Raw genomic sequence first — 27858 nt, forward strand, 5'->3', positions numbered from 1 at the left:
GTTTACTGTCTTCTTTTCCTTAGGAGTCCAGAATATTTGTCTTTTAAATTGCTGCCAGGTATGTGACATTGGATCTGGCTTCAGCTGTAGAGAAACAAGGATTGTTTTAGGGAAAGAATGAATGACTAATCCTGCAGCAGAAGTTCTCAAAGGTCTATGTCGCACGCAGTTATTCACGGCACCATCTGTCAGTAACTCACTGAAAGTCGGGTTTCAGGAAGACATTTTGGAAGCAAAGGAGAGACAGAGAAGAAAAAACATAATAAGCATGGCTTCTGACACTCCGGTTTCCTTCAGAGGACCAGGAATCAGGGTGTCAGGAGGAACTGGAAGGAGTAGAAAACCTCAAAACAGAATGAAGATCACATCTGCAAGACTGAATTGAGAATTTCCTTCGTTTTAGAAATTTTCCACAGAATTTATAACATGCACTTAGCCATTTATTTAGGAAGCCCCATGCCTAGAATGAAGTTCAACAGTGTATCGGCTTAAACAACATCATCAATCCCCTGGGCTATTTCAAGTACATCAGTAAAGAATACAGCCAAGCAATACCAATTCAGGGAGTTAAGGAAAATCTGTTTCCTCTGGTGAGCTCACCTTTTAGCTTTTGCTGAGATGGGCACCTAGCTTTTCTTTCCTGATCAAGCTTGCTGCATAGGGAATCTGTAAGATAAAAACAAGCAAAACTATCCAGGTGAGCAAAATTTGGAGACATGTATAATGGAGAACCTTCATTGTGCCTAAATTTGAATGCTGGTGGATCTGCCCTGAGGACAAAAGGTCTCCATCTGCCCAGCAGTATGGGGCTTCTGGGGTATAGCATTTCTAAGGCCTGTTAAAAAGCATATCAGGACAGAACAGGTGATCCCACTAGGTTGTTGCTACAGCTAGTCTCTGAGGTTCCTATGTGACATTTCACTTAAGAAATTTTCAAAAATTTGCACTTAGTAATATGGTATTCTTATTTTTATTTAGGTATGAAAATTAAGTTATTATGTTATAACGTATGTCCAAGGTCACAAAACAAGAGTGTGATTACAAACTAGTTCACTGTAATTTTTCATTTAATTAGAGTGAGGAAATATGCTATCATTATAAATCACAAATAAGATTAACTAAACACAAACTATTACTCTGGGTAATTTCCCAATAACTACTAAGAAGCATCAGAAATAATTGCACTGAATGGAAAATATGACCCTTGAGAATTCTACCTGGATAAACTTGAAAAGTACTTTTCAGTACTGGGGTTTTGAATGAAAGTCTATCGCATTTGATATGCTACTTTTCATTAGAGAATTCAGATTGTTGAAATTGGACTACATGTATTATTTAGATTTGCCTCTCTACTAACCCTAGTTATGCTACTTATCTTCATCATTATAAGGCTAAATTCAGGACTCTAATGATATAAATCTGTTTTACATTTAAAGAAATATTCAGCCTTCTAGAATGTAACATGAACTATGGCTGATATTATGTAAAAGCAGTGAAGGAAAGAAAATTATAGTCATTCAAGTAGGTAATATTTTGAACACTGTTATATACATTCCCCATATCCCCAGCATATTTATGTTTTGCTCTCCTGATCTAGCAGTCCATAAACATGAACCTTTATTAATGGGAAGGAACTACAAATCTATAGGGATGCTTGTGGCTAAGACCAGCTGGACCATTTTGCCATAATAACTGGTTAGTTGAATCAAACAGTCTTTTTTTTTTTTAAATTTATTTATTTATTTTTGGCTGCGTTGGGTCTTCATTGCTGCGCACAGGCTTTCTCTAGTTGTGGTGAGTGGGGGCTACTCTTTGTTGCGGTGAGCGGGCTTCTCATTGCGGTGGCTTCCCTTGTTGCGGAGCACAGGCTCTAGGCGCGTGGGCTTTGGTAGTTGTGGCACGCGGGCTCAGTAGTTGTAGCTCACAGGCTCTAGAGCGCAGGTTCAGTAGTTGTGGCGCATGGGGTTAGTTGCTCCGCGGCATGTGGGATCTTTCTGGACCAGGGCTCGAACTTGTGTCCCCTGCATTGGCAGGCGGATTCTTAACTACTGTGTCACCAGGGAAGCCCTCAAACAGTCTTTTTAATGAAGAAAAGAGAGAAGACTAAAATAACCACCTCACTATCTTGATACACAGCCACAACATGGATGTATACGATAGAGACATATCTGATAAAGGCCTTAATAGCAGCATCGAAATTAATGGTTCATATAGGACCATAAATAGTTGTCCTAATCTCATATTTAGGATGAGAGCTGAGATTAGCTAGATAACTATGACAAGAATAGTTACACAGGGACCTACTCTAGTTACCTCTTCTTTCCACTCTGGGTTATGCTATACCTGCTATTAACAGAGACATATTTGAATCCTGATTTTCCATTATGGTGTATGAAACAACATGCCAAAACACATGGATCACCTCTTCCTTTAAATGCATGATATCAGAGAGCTTTGAATGGAATTCTATTATTTAGGATAACAAGTAGAAATGATGTAAACCTTGGGGTATAAGGATTACCTAATAAAATGTATTTGTGTCACTCTCGCATTTAGAAAGCATTCTCAACATCAAGATTAGATGCCACGAAGATTTAGTAAGTGTCTGTTCTGCCAGGCACTGCACGATATAAGTTAATATCACCATGCGCCATCTCATCAAAGCCAGTGAACTACTCATCCTAACCCAAAGAAAACTGCCTGAAGGGCACTACTTTCCGATCTAAGTCTGAATGCCTTTTTCTTTTTTTCAGAAACAACAATGCAGCATTTCATTAAGATGGGAAGCTGATAAGGAAATTTAAGAAAAGGACTCAGGAAAAAAAGGACATTTCCAAATAAGCACATTTGATCCCCAAATCTCCAGACTGAAATTTAAATCTGTGTGAAGAATTATTAATCTCAGGTTGTGAGCTGACAGTCATTAATTCCAAGTCTAAAATCATGAATGATTAATAAAGAATATATTAGCATATGGCCCGATTGTTCATGGAAACTATCCTATTTCATTGATTCTAAGATGCAGTGTTTTCCCTCACATTTTAACATTTCTGAAGTTGGATGTACTATAATTGATGGTATCTGAGAATAATAGTTGGAAATTTCTTTTCTTATGATACATCAAGTAATGGGCACCTTTATGATTGATGGTGCTTCAGGTTCTATACTCCCCAACTGGGGGAGCTCAGGATCTTAGAGGCTCCATTAAAGATAATTATGCCATGTAAATCTCCTATAATAGAACTTATAAGAGCTTTCGTTTCATTCTGACCAGCTTGGAAATCACCAAGATTGGCATGGACAAAACTCCTCAAAGTTGCTATATAACTTCTAAATCACCTAGTTGGCTCTAGTCTATCAAAAGTATTGAGATTTTACCAAAAAAGATAATTTCCTAGATTGTGCCGAGAGAGTTAGCCTGAGCTCAGACATTAAGGTGGGTCAACATCTCAAAAGGAGAAAGACGAGAAAAAGGATATATAATTAAGAAACGAGTCATTGCATTGTCAAGATGCAAGGCAATAGATCAATAATTGGAAAAGGACCCACTGTAGTCAAAGTCTGTCTCCTGGAGAATCTTAAGGCAGCTTCCAAGGAAGTTCAGACTTAACGTCAAGTCCTCTACTTGTTACATATTTAGTCACAAAATCAAAATCTTCTAGGGGTCCAGGGATCTTTTTCTAAAAATAAAGTGCTCTATCTACCTTTTAAAAATATGTAAAACATATTTTAAAAAGCTCTCCGTGTTCAGACGGTAGAAATCTGGGCAAGTTCCCATCCTAATGAATACTGGAGAACCTCCAAGAAAAGACCACACAGAAGAGCTGTGCCCTTGCCAAAGAGGGAGCACTCCTCCAGAAACGATAAAGACCTGTCACCGCTCCTTTCCCTGCAAGGAAGCACAGCGCTCACACCATCAGAAAGTTGTAAACTGACTCTTTACAAGTCCACGGTGAACGAAACATTAATACTAAATCTATTGGTTGAACGTTAATTTTAATTGAGGCTTTAATGAGGAACTTTGAGACTGGTTCCCTCTGGCTGTGTGTGACTGCAGTGTTCTGGAAAAACAGCAGAGGGCACTTCAAGACTAGCATATTTTAAAAGCACTTTTTCTCAATCTACGCGCCCCTTGGTAGCGATCCAGCAAGTTCAAAGGATGTGAGTCTGGGTCTAGCCATTTAGCATGCGTTTTCTGTTGCAGCTTCACAGCGTCCTTCAAGAGCTATGACTAATGTCTTCAACAACTATGTCTTCAACTATGACATGCCTTCAACAAACCTACGGTAGTAGCTTATACATACATGTACTTGCTTTAAAAAATTGTTGCCAAATTAGCAATAAAAAATTAAAAAAAGGTTATGAAGGCATCACAGTAGTCTCGGCTCATGTTGTAAACTACATTATATTCCAGTCCTTGGAAAAACTTTAATCAAAAGGTTATACACTGTTGTAGACGTAGAAAACAAACTTATGGCTACCAGGGGATAAGGGGGGAGGGATAAATTGGGAGATTGGAATTGATATATACATACTACCATATATAAAATAGATAACTAATAAGGACCTACTATATAGCACAGGGAACTCTACTCAATATTCTGTAATGGTCTATATGGGAAAAGAATCTAAAAAAGAGTGGATATATGTATATGTATAACTGACTCACTTTGCTGTACATTTGAAACTAACACAACATTGTAAATCAACTACAGTCTAATAAAAATCTTTTAAGAATGGTTATACACTTAGTAAAATGCCTTCACTTTCTTCTTTAAAAATGTTTTAAAAATTGAGATATACTTTACATATAACATTGTAATGTTTTCTTCACCTTCTTCTCAATCCTAAGGGATGATGGTTTTGTTTTAAAAATTGAACACTTTTTTCCTAGAATCAGAGCTCACTTGTGAATGAGAAATCTTTTGCTCTTTATTATACTAAACACTAACATCTTCATGAACGTGCTAAATTCTAAAACTTTTGTATTTGGCTCATATTGAGAGGAACATATTTCTTCGCTTGTATAAATAAATCTGGTTTGGTAATGAAAACATTTTAAGCATTTGAAAACCCAGAGCAGAGGTGGTGGACTATAACACAAACTGTGTTAAGGACTGTAAAACTCTCATTTTAAACTATTTGTAAAAAAAAATATTAGCTTGTGGCCCATGTATAAATGTTAAATAAACTGCATATGCTTTAAATCTCACATTAGGTAAATGCACATTTATTTATAAACACACAAAGAGAATCAATCATTTGAGCCTATGGTCATCACAACTTTGCATTTAACAAACTGTAAAAGGAAGCAATGGTGTAGAAATTACAGTCAGCGGAGAATCTAAAAATGCAGGAACCAAAGAAATTCATAAGTTTTCTTTCTATGGCAATGATACCCAAGATGCTTTCGATATCATCTTGAATAAGAACACTGTGCAACAGCATAGGATAAATGCGTTGTGGGTCTATGGGAATTGTTACAAAATATGATGGTTTTAATATATTTGAATTCTCCATGACTGCAGAATAGAGTGGGTTTTTATTTCACCTAAAGGAAAAGATGCCTATTCTGTAAGCACATGACTATTCTGTAATACATGCTTTGTAAACTTTAAATATAAAATAATTTAAACATAAAAGAATAAAATAATTTTTGGTGAATTGTTCTGTTCTCAAGGAGCAAAGCACGTAACTATATTTACTGATGAATTAGAGCATTCAACTAAAAATATTGAGAAAGTCAATAATTGTGATACCTAGCAACTTCTTGATAATCTTTAGGTATAATTTTCTAAAGACATTTTTCTCCAGTTACTTTAGCAAATACAACAAGCTGAATAAGGGACAGGATAAGTTTCTGTTCAAGTAAACTTGAGCTTGCTGCCTCAGTTCTAAAGCAGATGGTATAGTGTGAACAAAGGTCCTTCCCGCACAAATATATCTCTAGCCACCAGGGCTCAAATAGTTCCACTAATAGAGGTACTACTTTGAGAAGGGGCATGCCATTAAAATTGATTACTTGTATCGGCACACCATTTTATGTTTATATGTGCATTTCATGTTTATTAAACACTTGTGCCTTATCATATCCCTATCAGGGTACTAGGTTGGACCTTACAACAGGTCCCTTTGGTTTAGAAACTGATACAATGAACTATATAGGATGAATCTTGAACTCAAGTTTGCAGACCTTAAAGCTTGTATCTGTTAGTCACAAGGACGGTGCTGTAATACATAAGTTCCCAGCAATTCACTTGTATGCCTTCTTTTAGTAGTTTTGGTAGTAGTTACCCAGCACAAAAAAAATTTGAGGAAATCAGGACCAAGCCAGGAAAATTTGGAAAAGAATTAAGAGGATTGCTAAATGACAGTATCAGAGTTGGGTCAGGGGACATCCATGGGTGGTGATTAATTCAACAAATGTCTACTGATCCCTATTTGATGTTAGACACCATGCTAGGTGTTGAAGGTAGCACGAAGACCCGGGCATCTAAGGATAGGGGACACAAAAGAAGGGGGAGAAGCAGAAGGGACAAATCATGTCTATTTCACCAATTTTCATGTTGGTAGTCTGGATGTACCTTTGTGGATTTCAGGAATTATACGGTACCTACAAGGCTGGGGGAAAACATTCCACCTCCTCCCAAAGAATTTAATTTGCAACCAGGAAAATTTACTATCTAGAGGAATATGAATTAATAACACTTGTCTAGATAAATAAATATACAAGGATAAAATATTTTGCAATACAATATAATAAATATATTTTGTAATACCAATTTGTATCTTCCATGTATCAAATATCTCAAAAGATAAGAGATATTTTTTATTAATACGGCCTGCTTATTACATGGATGCAATATCATTTCCTCTTTTACTAAAGAAACCAAATGTCAAAGAAAATTAAGACATTAAAATTACATAACTGGCCTTAAATAACTGGCACTGAAATAATTATTTAGTTTCCTTTCCTAATGCCCATTTTGCTATGCTTATCACCACCCAGCAGTCACACATTTTTGGTTGCATGTGTGGCAATTTTTGTTTTAAGAGTCTGGAAACGATATCCTATGTATAATAAGTAAGGTCTTAAAATTTTATATCCTTCTACCTCTGATTCTATCTTTACATTCTTCCTTTGGACAAATAAAACAATACATAAATTCACAGCAAGTAATGAGTAGCTCTTATTATCTAGGTATCAAAAGCTAAGAAGAGTAGACACTTTTTTTTAACCCCTGTGGGGGATTAGTTTTCAATTGATTAAGAAAATCCTTCTGTTCGCCAGTGAAGTTAGGTGCAAATAAAACTAACACAAACAAAACCAAAACAAGAAGAAAGATCCTGTTTAAGAGGGTCTTATGTTGAGGTGGTTTTCAGAACTGAGAGTTGTTAACCAGCACTTGAGATCCAGGAAAACCTCAGAAGGAGGGTTAAAGTTAGAAGCAGTACTTTTAATGGAGCCCCTAGAATGGGGGAAAACATCATGAACTACAAGGCTGCTTTCAAAATGACTCTCAGCAATCTCCATTAACGCAAGCATGATTTCTCCCATGCAGATAGGAAACATCAATAACCATCTTTCTTAAATAATCCTGACAGAAAGCTAGATGCCTGGCTCTCTAGACAAGACAGGCGGGTCTGCATAGATACATGTTTCATGGTATAAGGATAACGTGGACCAGCTCAGAAACACCAAGCAACCCAAATTATAATAATCATGCTGTGAAGAACACTAAGGATCAATGTATGTCTTTACCCAGGTGATTAAAAATATCTTATAAATGGACTTCTCTTGTGGCGCAGTGGTTAAGAATCCACCTGCCAATGCAGGGGACACAAGTTTGAGCTCTGGTCAGGGAAGATCCCACATGCCGCGGAGCAACTAAGCCCGTGAGCCACAACTACTGAGCCAGTGTGCCACAACTACTGAAGCCCGCGCGCCTAGAGCTCGTGCTCCCCGACAAAGAGAAGCCACTGCAATGAGAAGCCCGGGCACCGCAACGAAGAGTAACCCTCGCTCACCGCAACTAGAGAAAGTCTGTGCACAGCAACGAAGACCCAACACAGCTGTCAATGAATAAATAAATAAATAAAAACTCTTACAAAAACTAAGCAGAAATTATTTCCCCATTGTACTCATGAAAATGAGGAAGCTTGGGAGACTGCTTTCAAAGCACTAATAAATAATACCAGATGTATCTGCATGGGGACAAAGGGTGAGGAATTCAGGGAAAAGAAAAAAACAACTCAAAAAACGAAAAACATAAAACCTCACAACATTTATTTATCAGACATTTTCCTGTTTCCCTGTTTCTGTATAAATAGATCTTTGTCAGTGTCAACTTTCAGACATGATTAGGATAGAGTAACACACTTCATTTGGAAAGAATTCGTTTCTTTCCATCGTCCTTCAAGTGAATTTAATTGATTAATTGTATTTATACTAAGTTCTATTGACAGCAGAGGGCCTGCTCAGGTCTGGGTGGTGGAAGGAGGGGGAAGACAAAGACAATGGCCCTTCCCTGAGCTTCTGGTGCAGCCCAGCGCTGTGTTTGGAAGTTTGCACAGTGGAAGACAATGCAGGTACCTCTGGTTCACCCTCAGAGACAATGTACACATCTGTCTATTAACACATGGTAGGTAGTTACATTTAGAGGAAATGTACTGACACATCTGTTTATCCTGCATCTAAGTAAATCTCTTGGCAATTAGCATCTAAACCAGCGGAGAGGGAAGTGGACCAAAGGATTTCAAGGCAAAAACATAAACAGCTTCATACATATTGGGTGGTTTGAAAACAAACCCATCACCTTGCATTTATTTTTAAGTAGAAATGCATCTTACAATTTGTAACTGTTGCACCATTTCTTCTCGGTAGGCTAGTTCCCGTTTCATTTGATCCTGAAAATTATCTGGTAGGAGTGAGAAACAGAGAAATAAATTAATTAAAGTGCAAAATCTACTATCGGTATATTTAGTAAAAATATTACTGACAGTCCCATAGAACCGCCTCCCCGCCCTTTGGTATTTTTAAAAGTAAATACTATAGTTGTTTGAAGAGATATTTTCTTCAAGACTGTGATTTAATCAGAATAGACAGTAAATCCTGAGAGGCTAAGGTCTACCTCTTATATTTCACAGTATCACATAGCCCATCTAGTATAATCCCTTGCACATAATAACTACTCAGGAATGTCGAGGGCAAGCATGTTCTCTAGTCTTTGAACACTTGAGCCAGTCACAGTACTGAGAGCTTCCACTGTCTTCAGAAGTCTAGTGCTGGTGAGGGGGTGAAGGTCAGACAAAGCCGATCATAGGAAACGTGGACCCTTGTGAACGCGAATCCTTGGGTGATAAGACGTAGGTCTGTTAGATGTGCTTGCCTGGCTTCACTGAAGCTCATCTCACGTCTAAGAGAGTGAGTGATAAATGTATTCTGACTGGACTCTCCCAACCTGCAAACTCTCCCACCCGGTAGCGGCCTTATCTTACGTCCTCCTTGGGCCTATGTGGTTCTACAGACCTTGCCTCAATCTGAGAAGGAAGGAACTTTAAGACATATTGTGCAAAATATCTTTGCCATTCTACATATTGATCATTTTTACTGTATTTCCAGAAAGGAATGACTTCCTAATGTGCATCTTGTTCTTTCACCCTTTCCATTGATCTTTTTTAAAGTGTGGACTTGGCTAACTTCAGCTTTTTCTGCTTTAAATGAGAAATTAGCATGATTTCATATGAATCTGTGGTGGATGGTCAGGGCAGTGGCTTGAAGAAACCAGAAACTCTGTCATCATCTCTTCTCTCCCTTTCATCTCTACAGCCAACTGGTGTGTGAGTCCTGTATATTCTACCTCCATTCTCTCCTCTCTTTGCCATTGTTACCTCCCGAATGCAGACACCTCTTCCCTGAAAAGTTTCCCAACTGACCATCTGGCCTCCAAATCCCTTTCATTCTCCTGCTTAAAACTCCGTGATGGTTTCCCATCGCTTTCAAGGTAATAAACCCTTTACCACTCATGAGATTCTGGATACTTAGAAACTAAAAACATTGTTCTTTTTATTTTTTTGATCTATCTTTCTACACTATTTGCATTCCTTCCCCAACTTCAAGCATGTATTTTTAACTAATTAATTTTAAAAGACCTTTTTAAAAGAGCAGTTTTAGGTTCACAACAAAATTAAGAAGAAGGTACAGAGATTTTCCATATACACTCTGTGCCTCCCCCCCACCCCACACAGCCTCCCCCATTATCAACGTCACTCACCAGAATTTGTTTCCACGGATAAACCTACATTGACACCTCATTATCACCCAAAGTCCATAGTTTACCTTAGGATTCACTCTTAGTGTTGGACATTCTATGGGTTTGGACAAATATATAATAACATATGTCTGTCATCACAATATCATACAGAGTATTTTCACTTCCCTGAAATCCTCTGTGCTCTGCTTATTCATTCCTCCCGTCCACTCCACCCCTAGCAGTCATTGATCTTTTTACTGGCTCCATAGTTTTGCCTTTTATAATATACATATTTTGAAAAAGACCCATTTCCTACTCTCACCTCAGAATTTGATGTGAAAGTTACTGTAATAAAGGTAAGCCTGTGGTACTATGCAAGGGTCAGGGAAGGAGCCCTCATTCCCTTGGAGGGTTAAGCAGGAGGAAAAGCTTGAGGAGGTGTGATCAGCGTTCTTCGCTAAGATGTGGAGGCGGGAGTAGGGAACAGCAAGTGGCTCAGCTGGTTGCAGCAAAGGGGGCAGAGGAAACGCCTTCCACCACATCGCCCACCAAACCACTCTCCAGTCTGCACATGCACTGCACTCCCAGCCGCTCTGTGTTTGCCGCTGCTGTGGCCTGGCCCTTACAGCGAACATCTCCCTTTTCTTTAAAGTCCAGCTCAAATGCTCTGTCTTCTGAAACGTTCTCTCCAATTCTCCTGCCCTCTCCTGCCAGAACTAGCCACGTTTCTCTTGTACTCCTGCAGCACTCCGTACATACCTCTCTTAATGCATCCATAATCCGTACTACGATTAGTTGTTATACGTGTATCTCTCAGTGAAACAGTGAGGACAGGAAGATAAGTTTTAGACACTTTTAAAATTTCCAAAGCCCACCGCAGGGCCTGGCACACAGCAGGGGCTAGTTAATGAATGAGGAATGAATAGAACAATGAAGTACCCACCAGAAGGTCTGGATTCTGCCTTGGACAGTAATGACCCCACTCTGGAGGCTCAGACCCTTATCTGAACAAACAAGGGTGTGGAACGATGTGCTCTGTAAGGTCCTTTCTTGCTCTACTGCTTTAAGATTTGATGACAAGGTAAACTGATTTGGTTGGGCTCCACACACCCAGTTCTGTCTTCCCTGTGCTGGAAAATGGGGAGTGGGTAATTTTGACTTATACTGATAAAAATTAGAAGTCAGGTACTCTATGAGGGGCTGCCACCCACCTGCCACCTCAGGATGCCCTGGAGGTGGGTCAAAGCCCATAGGCTGGGTGCAAGCCCACAGGAGCCAGTGCTCCAAAAACTGCCCTGGTTCCAGTGCCCTTGGCCCTGTACCTGGGCCAGAATACCTTCAGAAGATCAGTGTGTTTTCCAGACACCAGAGCACATCCCAAGCAGGTCTCCCTCTGTGAAGGAGAGAACTGCCCTCTGAACCTCAGCAGCTTCTTCTGGCCCTCTCGGGCTCCGCAGTGCCTCTGATCAGGGTGATGCTGAGGTGGGTGGGAGAGGAAGGGCTGCCTGAAGCTGGCTGTGGCACCCCCCTGGCATCCCAGGAGAGTCTGATGTTGGAGAAGGAAATAGCTAAGGGTAATCTGGAGTGGAATGGTGATAACTAGTCCTTACTTAGTTCATGCTCATTGCTCTACGATGGCACACAGTACAATTCTTTACGTTAAAGTTGAAAAAAAATGAAGCTGTTAAAGTGCCGGAAAAATGGTGAATATTTTTATAAAATTGGAGTGAGGAAGGGCATCAAAGACAAAAAGCAAACAGGAAAGACTTACAGATTTGATTGGATAAAAATTTAAAACTTTGGTATGACAATAAACACAAACACAAAACACCATAGTCAACATTTAAAAATGGACAGAAACTAAAGAATATTTGCAACATGACAAAGAATTAATATTTTAGTATATAAAGAGTTCACAGAAACCAGAAGAAAATGAACATGTCAAAAGAAATATGGGGAGAGAATACGTGGGCATTCACAAAACATACAAATGGATGACAGACATGTGCAAAGTGTTCAATATCCCTAGCAATGAAAGAAAAGGAAATAATATGAGGAACCACTTTTTCCATTTAAGTTAGCAAAGATCTAAAGAAAAGATGATACGTGGTGTTCCAAGGATGGAAGTATAAATTAGTACAACCTTTCTGGAAAGCAACATAAAATTATGTATCAAGAGCTTTGAAAAGTTCATTCTCTAACAGAAATTCTTTTAGAAGTTTATCCTAAGGAGATAACCATGGATTTGTACAAAGATTCAGTAACAACGATGCCTAAAACTTGGATAAACTTTAATGTCCAATATAAGAGTGCATTTATAGACTGCTAGGTAGTCTTGAAAAGAAGCTCATGTTAAGTGAAAAAAAGGAGGGTAAAAACTGGTGTGTATAATATTTCATTTTGTTTAAAAAATAATTTAATATGCACTAGAAAGGCTGAAACTCCAAAATGTTAACACTGGTTTCCTCTAGGTGACAGGATTATGGGTGATTTTTAATTTTCTTTCCTTTACATTTCTGTATATTTAAACTTTTCTACAACAAGCATGTGTATAACTCTAGAGATATAAAGATTGTTAATTGGCAAGAGAAAAAAAAAACTAAAAGTTTTGCTATGTTCTAAGGTTGATGAAGACACAATTTAACTGGAGATGAAAAAATCATTAAGCTGTTTTCTCTAATGAGAATCACTTGAAACCCAACTATTTTTGGAAGATGATAGCATAAAAGGAGGTGGCAGAGAAAAGCACTGAAGGCTGTGCTCTGCAAATGTGGACAGTTTGAAAAGTCAAAGAGTTTTTCAAACAGCAACGAAAAGTATCCAGCCTACATACCCGGCACTAGAAATAAGAAGAGAACTCATATGGTAGATCTAGTTCCCCTGGTACAGCAATAGGCTTTGAGGCTTATTTCATTTACATAGTCTTTATTTTGTTATCACTGCTTTTAAACAACGACAGAGACTTTTGATCTGTACCATGTTTTAGAATCCCCATCCCTCCTTCTCCAGAGGATGCTACAACAAAGAGAGAGGAAGGAAGGATGGAAACCACTGAACATAGAATGAATCTAGTAACAACCACAGGTGAAAGATGGGACAACCATATTCGGGTAGATGAAATGTAGTTTGTTTTTAATAAGAAGTAACCTTAAAAGTAACTTGGAAATGAAACTTTTTATAAAAATCTAAAACGATGACATGATCAAAATCTACCAGTTAAGTTTTTCACAAAACCCCAGTCATTAGGTCTTCCCTGTTGTAAACCACTGGCCTTTCCACTTGGTTCTCTCAAGTGCCATGAACTTGTCATCATACCTGCAAATCCAAGGACTCAACTCATGAGTCCTTGCTAATCTCCTTTATCAGTGACCCAATCTCATCTTCACTGTCAGCTTTAATCTCTTCGAATACGACTCCAATATTTATATCAACCATTGATTGCGAGTACGTCATGTTCCCACAATTTGCTGCATGTGCAGCAACAGAAGACTCTTCCCTGCAATTATTTACAACACTGTCGGGTAGAGGGTGAAAGAATCAGAGAGGAGTGAACACAAAACACCCACGGAACTAGAAATAAACACAGGAGGACTTCAGCACAGAGCGCATACTGCAAGAGTGGGAAGGCTTCCTGGAGGTGGCAGAGCTTGAGCTGTGTCCCAAATGATGAGGAGCACCTAGACAAGGGAGGCATATGGACTAGAGAAACGCAGGGTGCAGAGGTGGAAAGGGAGGGGCGAGGGCGGTCTGCAGGGTAAGTGGAACTGAGTAGGGGGAGAAGTGGAAATAAGCCTGGGTGGGCTGATTATGGAGGGTTGTAAAAGGCAGTCAGGAGTTAGATTAGACGCGATATGGTCAGCAACAGGGAATCACTATAGTGAGTGGAAGACGTGGTGCCAAAGGCAGATTTTTAGGAAGGCAGGGCTAATAGCAGCGAGCAGAAAGGGCTGGAGTGGGGAAGGGAGGTGAGGACCCAGGGCACCCCGCAGCAGTGACACAGGAGAGGGAGAAGGTGAGGGTCTTCTCCATTCATGGCCTCATCCAGCAACCCTTTGGCAGGTCCCAGTCAGGCCTAGGCTCCGAGGTTATACAGATGGCCAGTGGCAAGAGAGTAAAATGAATGAAAAACTACAGCAAAGGCCTGAATACTGTAATAAAGGAAGGTGCAGGGTGTTGGAGGAGAAGGGAGGAAGGAGAGATTCACTAGGGAAGGCAGACACAATGTGATGGCTAAAACGACTTCTGGATTTGCAGCCACAAAAAATGATCAGACCAGTCCTTAGTGGGAGAGCTCGGAATGGTGGCATCTTGGGGGCAGGGTCTCCAACCATTTATTCCTGTCCAATTAAACATGACTGTCATTGCAGGATGTGGGACCAGCTGTCCTACTGTCATCTCAGTGACCTTGATAAAGATGAAGCTCCTCCTCATCCATTTCCTCCAAACTCTTATTTCTACCCAATCTAGATTACATTTCTCCCACCTTCCCTCAGGATCCCCTCCTGAGCTCTCTTCTCACGTTCTACCCAGTTGGTCAACTAAACGGATTGTCTCGTATCAAAACAAGTTTCATTGCCTGTTTCATCCTCTATAACTACAGCCCAGGAAAGCTCTAGAAGTTCTGATTTCTAATATCAGCTGGTTTACAATAAAGCCCCTGCAAGAACGTACATATTACCCTTAAAATGGTAACAGTAGCAGCAACTCACATTACTACGGATCAGTCACTAGTCACTATGCGAAACACTTTATACATTTAATCCTCTCTGCAATGCCACGAGATGGGTAGTAGTATTGTTCTACAGTTGAACAGGGGGTTAGGTAACTTGCCTAAGGTTACTCAGTGGGGGAGTCGGTGTCCAAACCTGGAGACCCCGCTACTAGCCGCCAGGCTCTCTGCTGCCTCCACCTGAACGGTAAATGCCTGCTTGCTCTGCGGTGTGAGCTCCTTTCCTCCTCCCTGCATTTCCCCATCAGAGTCTTGCAGCTCTGGAAGCCTCTGTCCAGCAAGTGGAGAGACTTGCTTGGCCTTCCTCCTCCTCCCAACCTCTGCCCACAGAGTATGGAGGCTTGCTTTCTCCCCCTCCTCCTCTTCCACTTTCCTCCCTCCCCCACCTCCTCCTTCTCTTCCTCCTCCTCCTTCCTCTCATCTTTATCCTCACTATTCTGTGCCACAGGTCATCACTCACTCCCAAAGCACAATAGGAGAAGCTCAGAAGTTTGTACCCATTCTAGAAATGCTTTTCGAGAGCTCGATGTTAATAGTTTCCTCTTCCTCCCCCTGCTTCGTCATCACCATCACCATCACTGCTGATGTTATTGAGCACTTATCCTGTGCTAGGGATGTGCTCACACCTTCAGGTGGATCCTCGCATTTGGTCCTCATCTTCCTGTGGGACAGGAATGATCTGGCCCACTTTACAGTTTCCAAGGTCCTACAGCCATGAGGTAGCAGAGCCACAAAGTATCTCAGGGTATTTTGAGCCTGGATTCCTAAGTGTCACAGGTGACAGCTTAGCTTAGGTCCCCAGTGCTCTAAGTGAGCTGGGTTTGAAGTGTTGTGACTGTGAGTCTGCCTCCTAGTGAAAAGCTCTTGCTGGGATTCCTCTCTGCTTCCTTCTGATGCGGCTTTACAAAGTTCCGTCCTCCCCTTTCCATCTGAGCGAATCTAAATCTGTCTGCCAGCCTCACGGCCTCTCACATTTAGTTAACAAGCACATAATGTGCATTTGCTATTTTCACTGGTGTGAAATTAACTGCCTCTTTGTGGTGTGTCTAAACCACGCATTATTCAAACTTGGGCACCACTTCCTTGGTCAGTGGAGTACACTGTAGATAAAAAAGGGCAAAACTTTTCTGTTGCTGTTTAATTGAAGTGTTTCACATACGTGGCAATCACTGAGGATTCATTTTAATTCACACCAAAAGGATGAGTGATGGGTCTGAATGGAAACTGGACAGTTGTACTACAACATCCTAACTTTTTAAGAAACAGAAACATGTACTTGTTGTATGGTAGATTAATTAGTAAGAAAATGTATAAATTACTTAATTCCTTAAAATGATTGATCAGCTTTTATTAATGGGATAAATTATGGCTACACTGGTTTCACATGGAGTTAGGTGGATACTTTGGGGATTCAGTGGGATTTGGACTCACTCTGCTGGATCTGCAAACTCAACAATTAGATAAACATCAACTTAGAAGGGACACAAATCACTCAGTGTCTGCTCATCGCTGCAAGGAACTGTGCAGTCTTTTTTAAGATGTGGTTTTAGAAATGAGAGAATCCTGGATCCCTTGGAAGCACCTGTTTTTCAAGGTTTCAAAGATATTTTTAATATGTTTCTCTTTTTCTTGAAGCTACAAATGTCATGATGATCCCAACACACTATCAAAAGCTACTGGCCATTCTCCTCCCTTCCATCTTGTTCTAAGCCTCAGCAAGCATTCTCCAAATTCAAAATACTGAAGCATCGTGAGCTCCAAACCTCCCTTGCGGATACTGACAGATCACAAACTTGACCGACCCTATCACTCCTTGGGGCCAGAACTCTCTTCCATCATGAGTCCTCTTCATTTTTATCCCTGCTAAGCAGTCTGGTGGAACTTAGTTTGACATGTTACCAGGAACCCAGTACTATTCAAAAATGCTACCTGAGAGGGCATGCCTTTCAGTTTGTGTTGATGATTACATTTGAGAAGCTCTGGCGAGTGCAGACCTTTGTGCTCATACTATTAAAATTGTCACAATTACTGAAAAATCTTTTTCTGGATGTTTGCCTATGGCTCTACCACAGGAATTACCAACATGAGTTTTGTGATGTCTGGATTAAAAAACAAAGGGCACTGACATTCTAAAAAAGTGTCCCTGAAAAAATTAATATTAAATGTATATAATTTAAAATATGACTAAATGAAACTTCAAAAAGCTTGAAAAATACTACTGTGATGTATTTGTCCAAAAGTGATTCAGAACACGACAGGTGAATTTTAGAAATCTGGACACCTATCGTAGGTCTTTCTGAAATTCCAGGACTCTGGGAGTAGAACCAATAGTTTTTATGCTACAGTTTCTCTTGCCACCAAATTTGGAATGGAATTTTAATACTAAATATGGATGGAGAATCCCAAACTACTAAAATTATACTAATTTTAATTAATAAAATATGTGTACATTGAATTGTTAAATTTTAAATCTTCATATCTCAAGCACCAGGCAGCTCTCTAGCACTATCTGAGAATAAGAATTGTTCTTTTGTTTTTCCTACCTTAGAGAAAAAAATACCTGAGTAATTCTTTTGTTTTAAAAAAAATAATATTTCTAACTATTTAACTATATCTACATATTTAATGGTATATTCACATACATGTTTTAAATGTACACAATACATATGCACAGATACACATATACCAATAGAATAAACACCAAAAGGTTCTTATAAGAAATTTTGTCTGTCAGCTGATTCAAAGCATAAATAACAGGCTAAAATTTCCAAATACTCTGAGACCACCGGAAGACCCTGTGGTACTTTGTGTAATCACTTAATATTTAGAAGCCTATCCTTATGCCTAATAATAGAAATGTCATCAAATATCATAAGGCAATGAAATAAAAGTGATTTCTTACTGAATACTGGGAAAGATGTATTTCCTTTTAACACCTGGAATTCTTGTTCTAGTCGTCTCCGCAAATCTATTTGTTCAAATAAAACCTTCTGAAGTTCTTCTAATAAAGAAAAAAAGAAGAGTCATTTTACTAATCTTTACAAATAACTCTCCAGAGAATTGTTATATATGGCAATCTATTATTATAAGACAAAATATTTTACCAGTTTAAAAAGTGTCGCATAGACATAGGATAGATTTTGTGCAGAAATCCATGAATATAAATCAATGTAATATATTATTTTAAAGTATTATTTTACAGTGTCATGTATTGATTGATATGTATGCATTAATCTCAATTATATCCACCCCATGGTCCATATATTATTCATATGTTGCTTGTCAAGCTTAAAATATAGTATAGAACAAAAATATCCTCCTATTATCTCTTTAGTCTTTTAAAGCTAAGAGAAGTTCTACAGAATTAAAACTTTTCTTTACCTTTCCCCATATTTTCTACATCCTTTCTGAGTGAATGAGGTGAATTCGTCTCTTGTGTGTGTTCACCTTTAAAAAAAAAAGGAGAAAAAAATATTAGTTTTGTGTAGGCTATTTTCTGCAAGTTGTTATTTTCACTTTCTATTAATATCTACAAAAGAGTTTTTTTAATATAACTTCAAGGTGGTGGAAGTCCTCGGAGCCAAACGTTGTCCTCATTTACTCGTGTATCATTCCCCTGAACCATGGAGGCGAGTGACAGAAAATGAGGGCGGAGTCCACCTAGACTGTGAGGACAGCTCCATGAAAGCAGACTCCTGATGTCAGCCTCCCTCCCAGCCCCTACCACTGCCCAGCCTTTACAACCCAGCTAACTGCTAGAAGGGCAAAAGAGGAGGTTGAACAGCTGACATTTCTGGGAGAAATCTGATCAGACTCCCTCTCCTTCTAGAAGTGAAGATTTTATTGGGAAGGCACCCAAGACTATGGAAGCAGAAGCCTCCAGCCTTCTTGGGCCACCAAAATGTGGGGTGGTGAAAAAGAAGTGGGAGGAGGCTTTAGCTGTCCCTGGGAGAGAAGTTATGAGCCTGGAGTGGTTTCCTAATAATTGATAGTTTTTTAAAAAGAAATCAACCTAAAAGAAAGAAGTGAAATAAGTTATGTTACTTTGTAATAGTCATATGCTTGCTGATGATAGTTTCTTAACTACTTGTCTTCAACCAGTATAAACTGTATTGTGGATAGAAGTTAGATTGCTGTTCTTACCTATTTTGCTTCTGTGCTAACTAGAATGATGACAAGCTAAGAAAATGTATATATCTACAGTCATAAATTGAGTCTATATAATCCAGAAAACATAAACAAAGCAAAGAAATGCAATCATTCAGCTATCAGAATTTTAAGAAGTTTCAACTTGTTATCTGCAATTACCCACATAATTTAATTAAGCTTTCCGTTTTCATCTATAGAGATATGGCAGTGCAGACAAAGGTGCTCTGAGGAAGTTCCCTCTATCCCCCTCCCCTGCCCCGCAGGTTAGCTCGTCCATGTCCTTGGTGCCGTTTGCTTCCAGCCTTCTCCACCTACTAGGCAGGCTACCTGGAGGCGGGGCTCTGTCTTTTCTGCATGGCCAGTGCTTTGCACAGTGCTAGACACATACTCATATTCAATAAAGTGTCTTCAGCTGTCACTGAAAGGGACCCTAGGAGGTCGCAAATTCTAAATCATAGCACAAGTTAGATGCATCGTTTCAATTCTGTTCTCATATCTTTTCATTTCCCTTCCTCAGCAAGAAATGGAGTGAAATGGTCCCGGGCACTTCCAGGAATACTGGGGAATTTCATTGTCAAGGGAAAAATTTCTGCCAAGAGGGAAACAGAATTTCTTCCCAAAGTGGCAGCCTACAATATCAAGGATGGACAGAAAAGTCCTCAACATGATATTATAAATGGCGATTCTGCAGTCCACATGATGACTGTCAGGCGTATGTGTGTGCAGGTATGCATGTGTGCATATGTGTGTTTGAAAATACAAATGTACAAATATTCCCAAGCATGTGCACAGTTATGGGAAGGCACTTCCTCTGGCTCCCCATCATCAGGACAACAATATCCAGGGCATCCTGAGTTCCTTAATGGCAGTCATTTTCTGTACAATCTAGATCATATTTGCACAAACTTATTCTCATTTTCATCTTGGACATGACCGCTCTCTGTAGGCTTTTGAACATTAATACCTTGGCTTTCTTCTCCATATAATAAATAATGAGGAAATACCGGTGAAGCATTTTAAATACAGACCTCAACGTAATTCCTATAAACTACTATTATCTAAAAGAAGAGTAACACAAAGGTTGATAACAAATCGTAAATGTATAAACCAAGAATCATGATATTTTAAAATGAAGATAAATGCCGTTTATGTGCAGTTTTACCTATGTTTACTTTAGTCCCAGTTAACTAGATGTTAAATGCATAGATGTTTCATACCCACATATAATATTGAGGTTGAACAAGAAAAGAAATGAGCATGCACACATCTCTGCATCTATCTACAGAGCATGATGAGATTTTATCATTCTACAACTTTCCTAACCCTTCAAGACATGATTTAAATGAGATAGTTTCTGAATAGGCAACTCTAGAAGCCATTTCCTTATCACATTATAGACCAGCTTCTTTTTGACCTACTAGTGTATTTTGTGGACTGTTTACCTTATATTACATTTCAACTAGATAATTAACTTAAAAAATTAAAATAATATGTGTAAAATTGCATTTCTTTTCTACTTCACAGTTAGGAGGTTTACATTGGTATGAAGCATTAAACAAATAGCTAGTAAATAAAACTATATTAACCACAGGCGAATCTACCAATGACATTAATAATACGCTTTTCATCCACTTTGTGAAGGATTAATTAATATTTTACAAGTGTCTATTTTAAACAGGTATTTTGCTGCAACTTCTCAGAAAATCTGTCAGCTTTGAGCTGAGAAGATTCAAATTTCTCACTTGCAAAGGGTTTTAAAAAGTGGTTCAATGTTAGGTAAATAAGGAGCACAGAAGCTTCAGCTGCCCTTTGTGTATCTTTCACTGGACCGTTGCCTTCTGCATATTACTAATCTGTGAAAACCAGATTGTTAATGGTGGTTAAAAATGACCTCTGGGAGCCTGGATATGTTTGTTCACTATTACTGCTAATGTTTTCCATCTGGTTTAAAAAAAAAAAAAGGCAGTCTAATACTAGATTAAATAAATGAGATTTAGTTGACAATGAGCTTTCCATTTTTATAAATATTCCATCAGGTTAAATGCATTTTACTTTTCCAAAATTAATGAATGCATTTGGAGAAATCCCCAAGCTAAAATTCTTACTTTCCTTCCCATTATATTCCCCCTTTAAAAAAAAGTGACAAAAAGGCCAGGGTGGAGGGGGGCCATAGAGATCTTAACTGTAAAAGAAAATAGTTGAGTGGCTTAAAGTTGGAGAGTGATGGATAATCAGGGCATAAAATGCATCCAGTGGACTGATGTGATGAGGACCTGCTGCTCAGGGATGAGTCCACACCAGTTCTCCACAAGCACATGTTCGCAGGGCCAGTTAACTGTGACCTGCATCGTTGCCCATGAATCCTGCTCGCCCCGGCGGGGCAGAGGCAGTGTGATACCACATCAGAGAAACTATACCTCTGCTGAGTGCAGCAGGGAGCCTGGAGCCACGTGGTCCCTGCTTCCCTGGTCTCTCCAGGGTCCTTTAGGACCAGGTGGTCCCACATCCCAGGGGAATGCACCACCCCACCCTTGGATCTGCCCTTACACAGCCATCAGAAATTGGAAGTACAAGAGGGATGGATGTGAGAATACACCATGCCAAAGCAGACATGAGCAGTAAATAGCAGATGAAGGGGAGACTGGAGTATCCAAAGGGGGAAAAAAAAAAGACTAAAACAGCCAATAGATTCACCAGCACTACGTTTCAAGGCACAACGGTAATGACTTTCTCTTAAACATTATGGCACACCTCTGCTCGAGAACCTGCAGTGTTTCCCCACGGTCTACATTGCAGAATCCACTCAACTCCTCCCCGGGAGACTCCAGGTTCTCCTGTAACCTTGTTCCATCCAGCTCAGCCAACCTGTATTTCTCTGTCACTAAGCACAAACCTTTTACCCAAAACAGACTTTTATTTCTCACATCTGCTGGCTCTGCTTTATGTTGTTTCTCTTCCCTAAGGTGTCCCCCTCCTCTCCCCATCCACCCAAAATCAGAAAGCCACCCAAGTGTCATTTACTCTTTCATAAAACCTTTCCCAACTTCTGCAGATGCCACTGATCTGTTCCTTCCTGGGCTGAAGTTCTAAGTCCTTATCATCTTTACTCTGCCACCTTGTACCCAATATTCTAGTGCTTCACCTATGCTAGTCTGATCTTCCCCAGCTAGAAAATCTGCTTTCTGAACGCAGAGAGATCCTGCCCTACAGGTAACCCCCATCACCTCTACCTTAGGGAGGGGTACAAATGTATTCCACACACACTTGTTGTACTTCATTTAATCCAATTTGGTTTGTGAAAGAAATACAAACTAATGCTATTGTAAATCCTCAGTTGTCATAAAGTTTTTAAAGCACTAACTCATTCCTACGAACGAACAAGCACATTTTGATCCATTGTATGGTCTAAGAATTACTCTATATTTTCCGTTTACTGGGGAAGTTTGTGATTGTTTCCATTTTTGTTCCTATCTGACATTTTGAAAATTTCTTTCAGGGACAAATAAAACTGTAGCACTGAATGTTAACTGAGACATGAAAATACTAATTCACGTATGTGTCTGCCGTGGCCTCCAGCAGCAAAAATACCTTACAATTTTTAAAAGCTCACTTAATTTTAAGAGCCAAATGAGTAGGTCAGATGACCTGTTCTGTTGGTGGTCATGAGATGGGAGGAGAAGTTGATTAAAAGATATTACTGTTCTCAAGCTAAACTTGAATTCAATAAATAAGATCATTTAAGTATTGTACCCTGTATGTGTATAGGGCATCAAAGTATATAGGGTACAATATAAAATGCCTGACATTGGACGAAGAGTAAAAATTTTAGCATTCACCCATCCCTTCTATGGCAATACATCCTCCTTCTTTCTCCTTTCAATCCCACTCCGTTTCCTACCCCTTATCTTGGCTGTCTCCCTTTTAAAGTCTCCTTTGAGCCTGCAGCCAGCACTCAGGGGCACTACCCCAGCCTGCAGCCCTAGGGGCTAGCAAGTTGCTTGTCATTGAAAGGCCCTCTCTGTTCCCCCAGGATTGTTGTTGACAACAACTGATGAAAAATATTTGGAAAAAATGCATTTCAGAAAATGCACACTGAAGGGCAAATTTAGTCAATGAAACTATTTTAGTTTGGGGCTGTGTCTGTACATGAGATTCACATGGATTCTAATATTTAGGTGAGGAATAAAAAACTTCAGTCAAACATCCAGATGTTTCCATAGTTCATGGGGACTCGTGCTATCGCATGTGTTCTAGTGCAGGGGAGCAGACCCTGGAAGGGAAGGCAAGATCTGCGTGCGAAGCTACCAACAGTGTCTGCCCGCAGTTCCCAGGGCACTGTCATGCCCTCAGGGCTGGGCTGAGGGCCTGCCCTCTGCCTCCCAACAGCCTCAGCACAGGCTTGGCCTCTGTTGATCAAGAGAGACTCCTCTTATATACGTTTAACTCCCAAACAAACACTGAATTTTAATAATTAATCTTAGTTTTATAATCTGACTTAATTTAAAATTTCTAGAAGTTCAATTTTCTCTTTCCCTAACAATCTACCTTAGAGGTACAAGTTGGATGGGGTCAAAGTTAATCTACATTTTGTATAACTAGTACATTGAACAAGAACCAAAATTTAGCACAACGTATGGTTTAGAGAGGTTTTTAAGAACATTTTGCATTAAGGCATTAAAAAATCAATTACACAGAAAGCAAAGTTAAGTAATTTTCTCCTCTATCAGTGGGACATGGACTTCTGTTAATTTCTTGGTGTTAAATTCTACATTAATCTCTTCCCCTGTGATGTCTGGCACAGTAGTGAGGTCATAGAACAGAAAAGAAAATCAATATCACTGGAGAGGGTATGCTACAAAATGAACTAACTAAATATTAACTCCATTAGCCAAAAAAGGGAACAAGAGCAAGATTAGTATTTGTGGGTTTATAGTTAACTAAGAATTACAACAAAATTTACAGTTCACGATCAGAATTTATCGTGAGTTGCATACACATTGCTTCTTGAATCAGTATATCAAATTTCTTTGATTAGTGAATTGTGAGTTCATTTAGAATTCTCTTAAGTTTTAGAACTTGTGTTGTCAATTAATGCTATTTTTTATTTTTTTCTGAAGAGTTTTTTATTGTCCTTCTCTATCTCCTTGATTTTCATATAAATTATTAAAAACCACAAGAAGGAAAATGTTTCCATAAATAAAAAGAAATTTATATTTGAAATATGGGGATTAGTTAATTTTGAATACATATATTTAAATACCTCAAAATTCGTTGTTCATAAAAATGTCAGTAGTAATTTAGAGGTGGATAAACTGAGGCCAAAGTACTTAAAGGGTTTACCCAAAGTCATCTAGTAAGTGAGAGAATTAAAACTCAAATCTACTAGTCTGTGCTTTTTAGAATTTTTCTTCTTCTTCTCTTACTTTTTTTTAAAAAAAATCATAAGCATGTTCTAAAATAGAATGGAATAATAAATCAGAGCGCCTCATCTGCTATATATTCATGAGAAGTGTAACTGCTTCTTACTATTCTCAGAAATCCATCCATAGCATATTAAGTACACTAGAGAATCATACCAGTGAAAATCAAATTGATTTGAAAACTTCTATACATATAACAAGATGCAGCCACTCTCAGAGTCCAATGGTTCTAGCGTTTCTACAATGAAAGGGATTGGAATTGAGGATGACTCCACTTTACGTGATTTCCTTGACCTGCAATAGCTTTCAGCTGTCTCACCAGCTTACCCCACTGCATTCAATTTCAAATCACTTAACTTCACTAAAGTTATTCAAAACGGATATGCAAAGCCTTACTCTGGGATTGCAAGCAAAATGCTGTCATTTATATTTTTGGGTAGGTAATATTTTGACCAAACTGCCATCCCCCTAATCTATATTACTTGGCTTTAAAGCAATGGGTCTTATTTTAAAGAGACCTACAGATAAAAGTTCTGGCTTCTGGGGGATTTTGGCTGCTTGAAACTATAGGTTTGGTCCCTCTATAAAGAAGTATAATATCTGCTATGAGTAAGGTTAATGACCATTAACAGGGAGGTTTTTAAAAAAATCATTAAAAAATGTAATCTTTTTGAAATCGCTGAAAAGTAACAGTTACCAATAGGGCTGAAAGGTTGAAGAAAGGCCAAACTTAATTAAAATGATGAACTAAAAAAATGAACTGGAACTAAATATTGTTGCTAAACTGAATTTGTATTAGGGATAAATTAAGCAAGTACCTATCATTTAAAGATAAGTCTGTATCTTTACTTGTTTAGAGAAAGGTCAGAAATTTCCTGATAAACTATATTTATGATTGTCATGGGAGTGAAAAATTCATGTAAAAATCAAAAATTGGGGCTTCCCTGGTGGTGCAGTGGTTGAGAAGCTGCCTGCCAATGCAGGGGACACGGGTTCGAGCCCTGGTCTGGGAAGATCCCACATGCCACGGAGCAACTGGGCCCGTGAGCCACAATTACTGAGCCTGCGCGTCTGGAGCCTGTGCTCCGCAACAAGAGAGGCCGCGATGGTGAGAGGCCTGCGCACCGCGATGAAGAGTGGTCCCCACTTGCCTCAACTAGAGAAAGCCCTCGCACAGAAACGAAGACCGAACACAGACATAAATAAATAAATAAATAAATAAAAGAACGTGAATTTCTTTAAAAAAAAAAAAATCAAAAATTGCATACTGACTTATTAGGTAGTTAGAAAAGACTTTTCATTCTTCTATGTTATACTGTATATGCACAGAAATAAAACACTGATATTTTCCAATAATGATGATTGAATTAAACGTTGGCTAAAGGGACATATGGTTATATAAACCTTTTTGGATGTTATATCGTGTAGACTGCTATTATAGTATTCATACTGCCTTACACCTTATCTGTGCCCTCCTTTGGATTGGAAGCAACTTGAGAGCAGGGACTGGCGTTGTTTCTAACTCTGAATCTCCAGAGCCTAGCAAAATACCTAGCATACAGTATGTATACTGACATATTTGGGGAGTAAACTGAGTAAATAAACAAATGAATGCTATCATGTACATGTGGAAGTTAACAGTTGTTACATGGGGAGAAGTAGCTCCATTCACCAGCAAGGTGTTCCAGATAAAGCATTCTACTGCTACCATTACAAAGCAGTTCATCACAAGGCTTCATAATCTCTTTGGCTCAACTGGATTTTTGACACTTTGCTAAATGAACGGATTCTTGGTGTCTGATCACAAGTAAATACATTAATACCAAAACATAGGCCAATTGGGTGACCATTTTGGGATTTTCTCAAATGTGCATTCCAGTGTGAAGACCATGAGCTGATCTTTCCTACAAGCAAGGACAGTTGAAGGTACAGCGAGTCCTACAACAACCCAAACTCCTCAACACTTTCTGGTGTTTAAAATATCTTCTCTGCAGGCTCAGCAAAGGAACCATGAGGGTGAAATTCTTGTGACCCAAGATTCCAAGATAAATTTAACAAAATATACTCTTCACCCAAACATTTGTTCATGTCAATAATATATTTTCATCCTTTCCACGTCCCACCTGTCTCACATTCAATACAGGATAATAGTAATATGATATAACCTACTACTTACATACTTCTCTGAATAATGTGAGAATGAAATTGTAATACGGAATATCAATGTGGAGCAAGTTTCTCTGGGAATCTGTATCAAATTAATTATTGTGAGGGAGGGACTAGTAATACATCAATAGCATGACTAGGTATTATTACCAACGTAACTATTGACGGTACTGCCCTGAGCTCCAGACACCGTGGAATTTTTATGTGAACACCGATCCTGACTATACTTTTATTTACATCCTTTTGACATTTGTAGTTCCATCTGAACATCAGACAACAGTGGATTCTGTGGTTTTTGACCCACTCTGGCTATCATGCTTGGGGTTCTAATGACTTTTTTAGGGTTTATTGAACTTACTAAGTATGGGGGAAACAAATCCCTTCCAAGGCCAGGAGGAACTTGTTTTCAAATGGAAACAGCCCAGCCATCCAAATCGGAGGAAGATGAAGATGAGAAATTCAGTTTTTAACAAATCTATAGAGACTATTCATGTACACGAAATGAAAAGAATATAATTCAGTAAAGAAATCAGTATGTTCTAATACATTTAGATTTCTAATGGGTATACACATTTGTTGAAACGTTAACTTAAATTTTTTATGATAATTATGAATACTAGCTGTTAAGTGCAAAGTAGGAAATTAAAGTTCCTAAAAAGATGATTTCAGATTGTGAAGTTTGGATTTTCTCATTAAATCTATGGAAACTATTTTAAATTTAACAACTTAAACATCAAATTGTCCCCTAGTTTTGTACAAATCATTGATACCCCTTAAAAAACTACATACATTTTACATCTTTTATAGAATATTTATAAAACTTTATTTTTATTTTCTTTAAAATTTGCACCCAAATAGAGTAAGAGTTTAGCCCAAGGAGACTTCTAATGAGTTATGCTTTAGCGAAATGAAGTCTGGTGTGAATTATTCTCTAAATGTGTTATTTTATATTAAATACATGTATAGTATAATTTGAACTTTAATATCAGCAATAGCCAACTGAAAAATAAAAACTTCCAAATTTAGGCAGTCAAAAACAACCTTAAAATTAATGCATATAAATTACAAAGTACTAATTTTAACAAGCAACAGTAAATTAAAACCTGTCTTGAGATGAGTAAATGAAAAGTGGGGTCCCTGT

The 27858-nt window shown here is 38.7% G+C and overlaps 1 protein-coding gene across 1 annotated transcript in view; it reads right to left on the reverse strand.

Moving 5' to 3' along the window:
• Positions 1-603: 603 nt before the first annotated feature.
• Positions 604-27858, reverse strand: part of SKOR2 (SKI family transcriptional corepressor 2) — a 33396-nt gene continuing 6141 nt past the window's right edge. The window contains exons 4-7 of the mRNA XM_059894943.1: positions 18364-18429; positions 17885-17983; positions 8851-8918; positions 604-666 (exon numbers count right to left, since the gene is read on the reverse strand). Of these exons, the coding sequence (XP_059750926.1) occupies positions 604-666; positions 8851-8918; positions 17885-17983; positions 18364-18429 (296 nt within the window). The remainder of the gene's footprint in view (positions 667-8850; positions 8919-17884; positions 17984-18363; positions 18430-27858) is intronic.

This window comes from Balaenoptera ricei, chromosome 14 (genome assembly GCF_028023285.1).
Source record: "Balaenoptera ricei isolate mBalRic1 chromosome 14, mBalRic1.hap2, whole genome shotgun sequence".
NCBI lineage: Eukaryota > Metazoa > Chordata > Mammalia > Artiodactyla > Balaenopteridae > Balaenoptera > Balaenoptera ricei.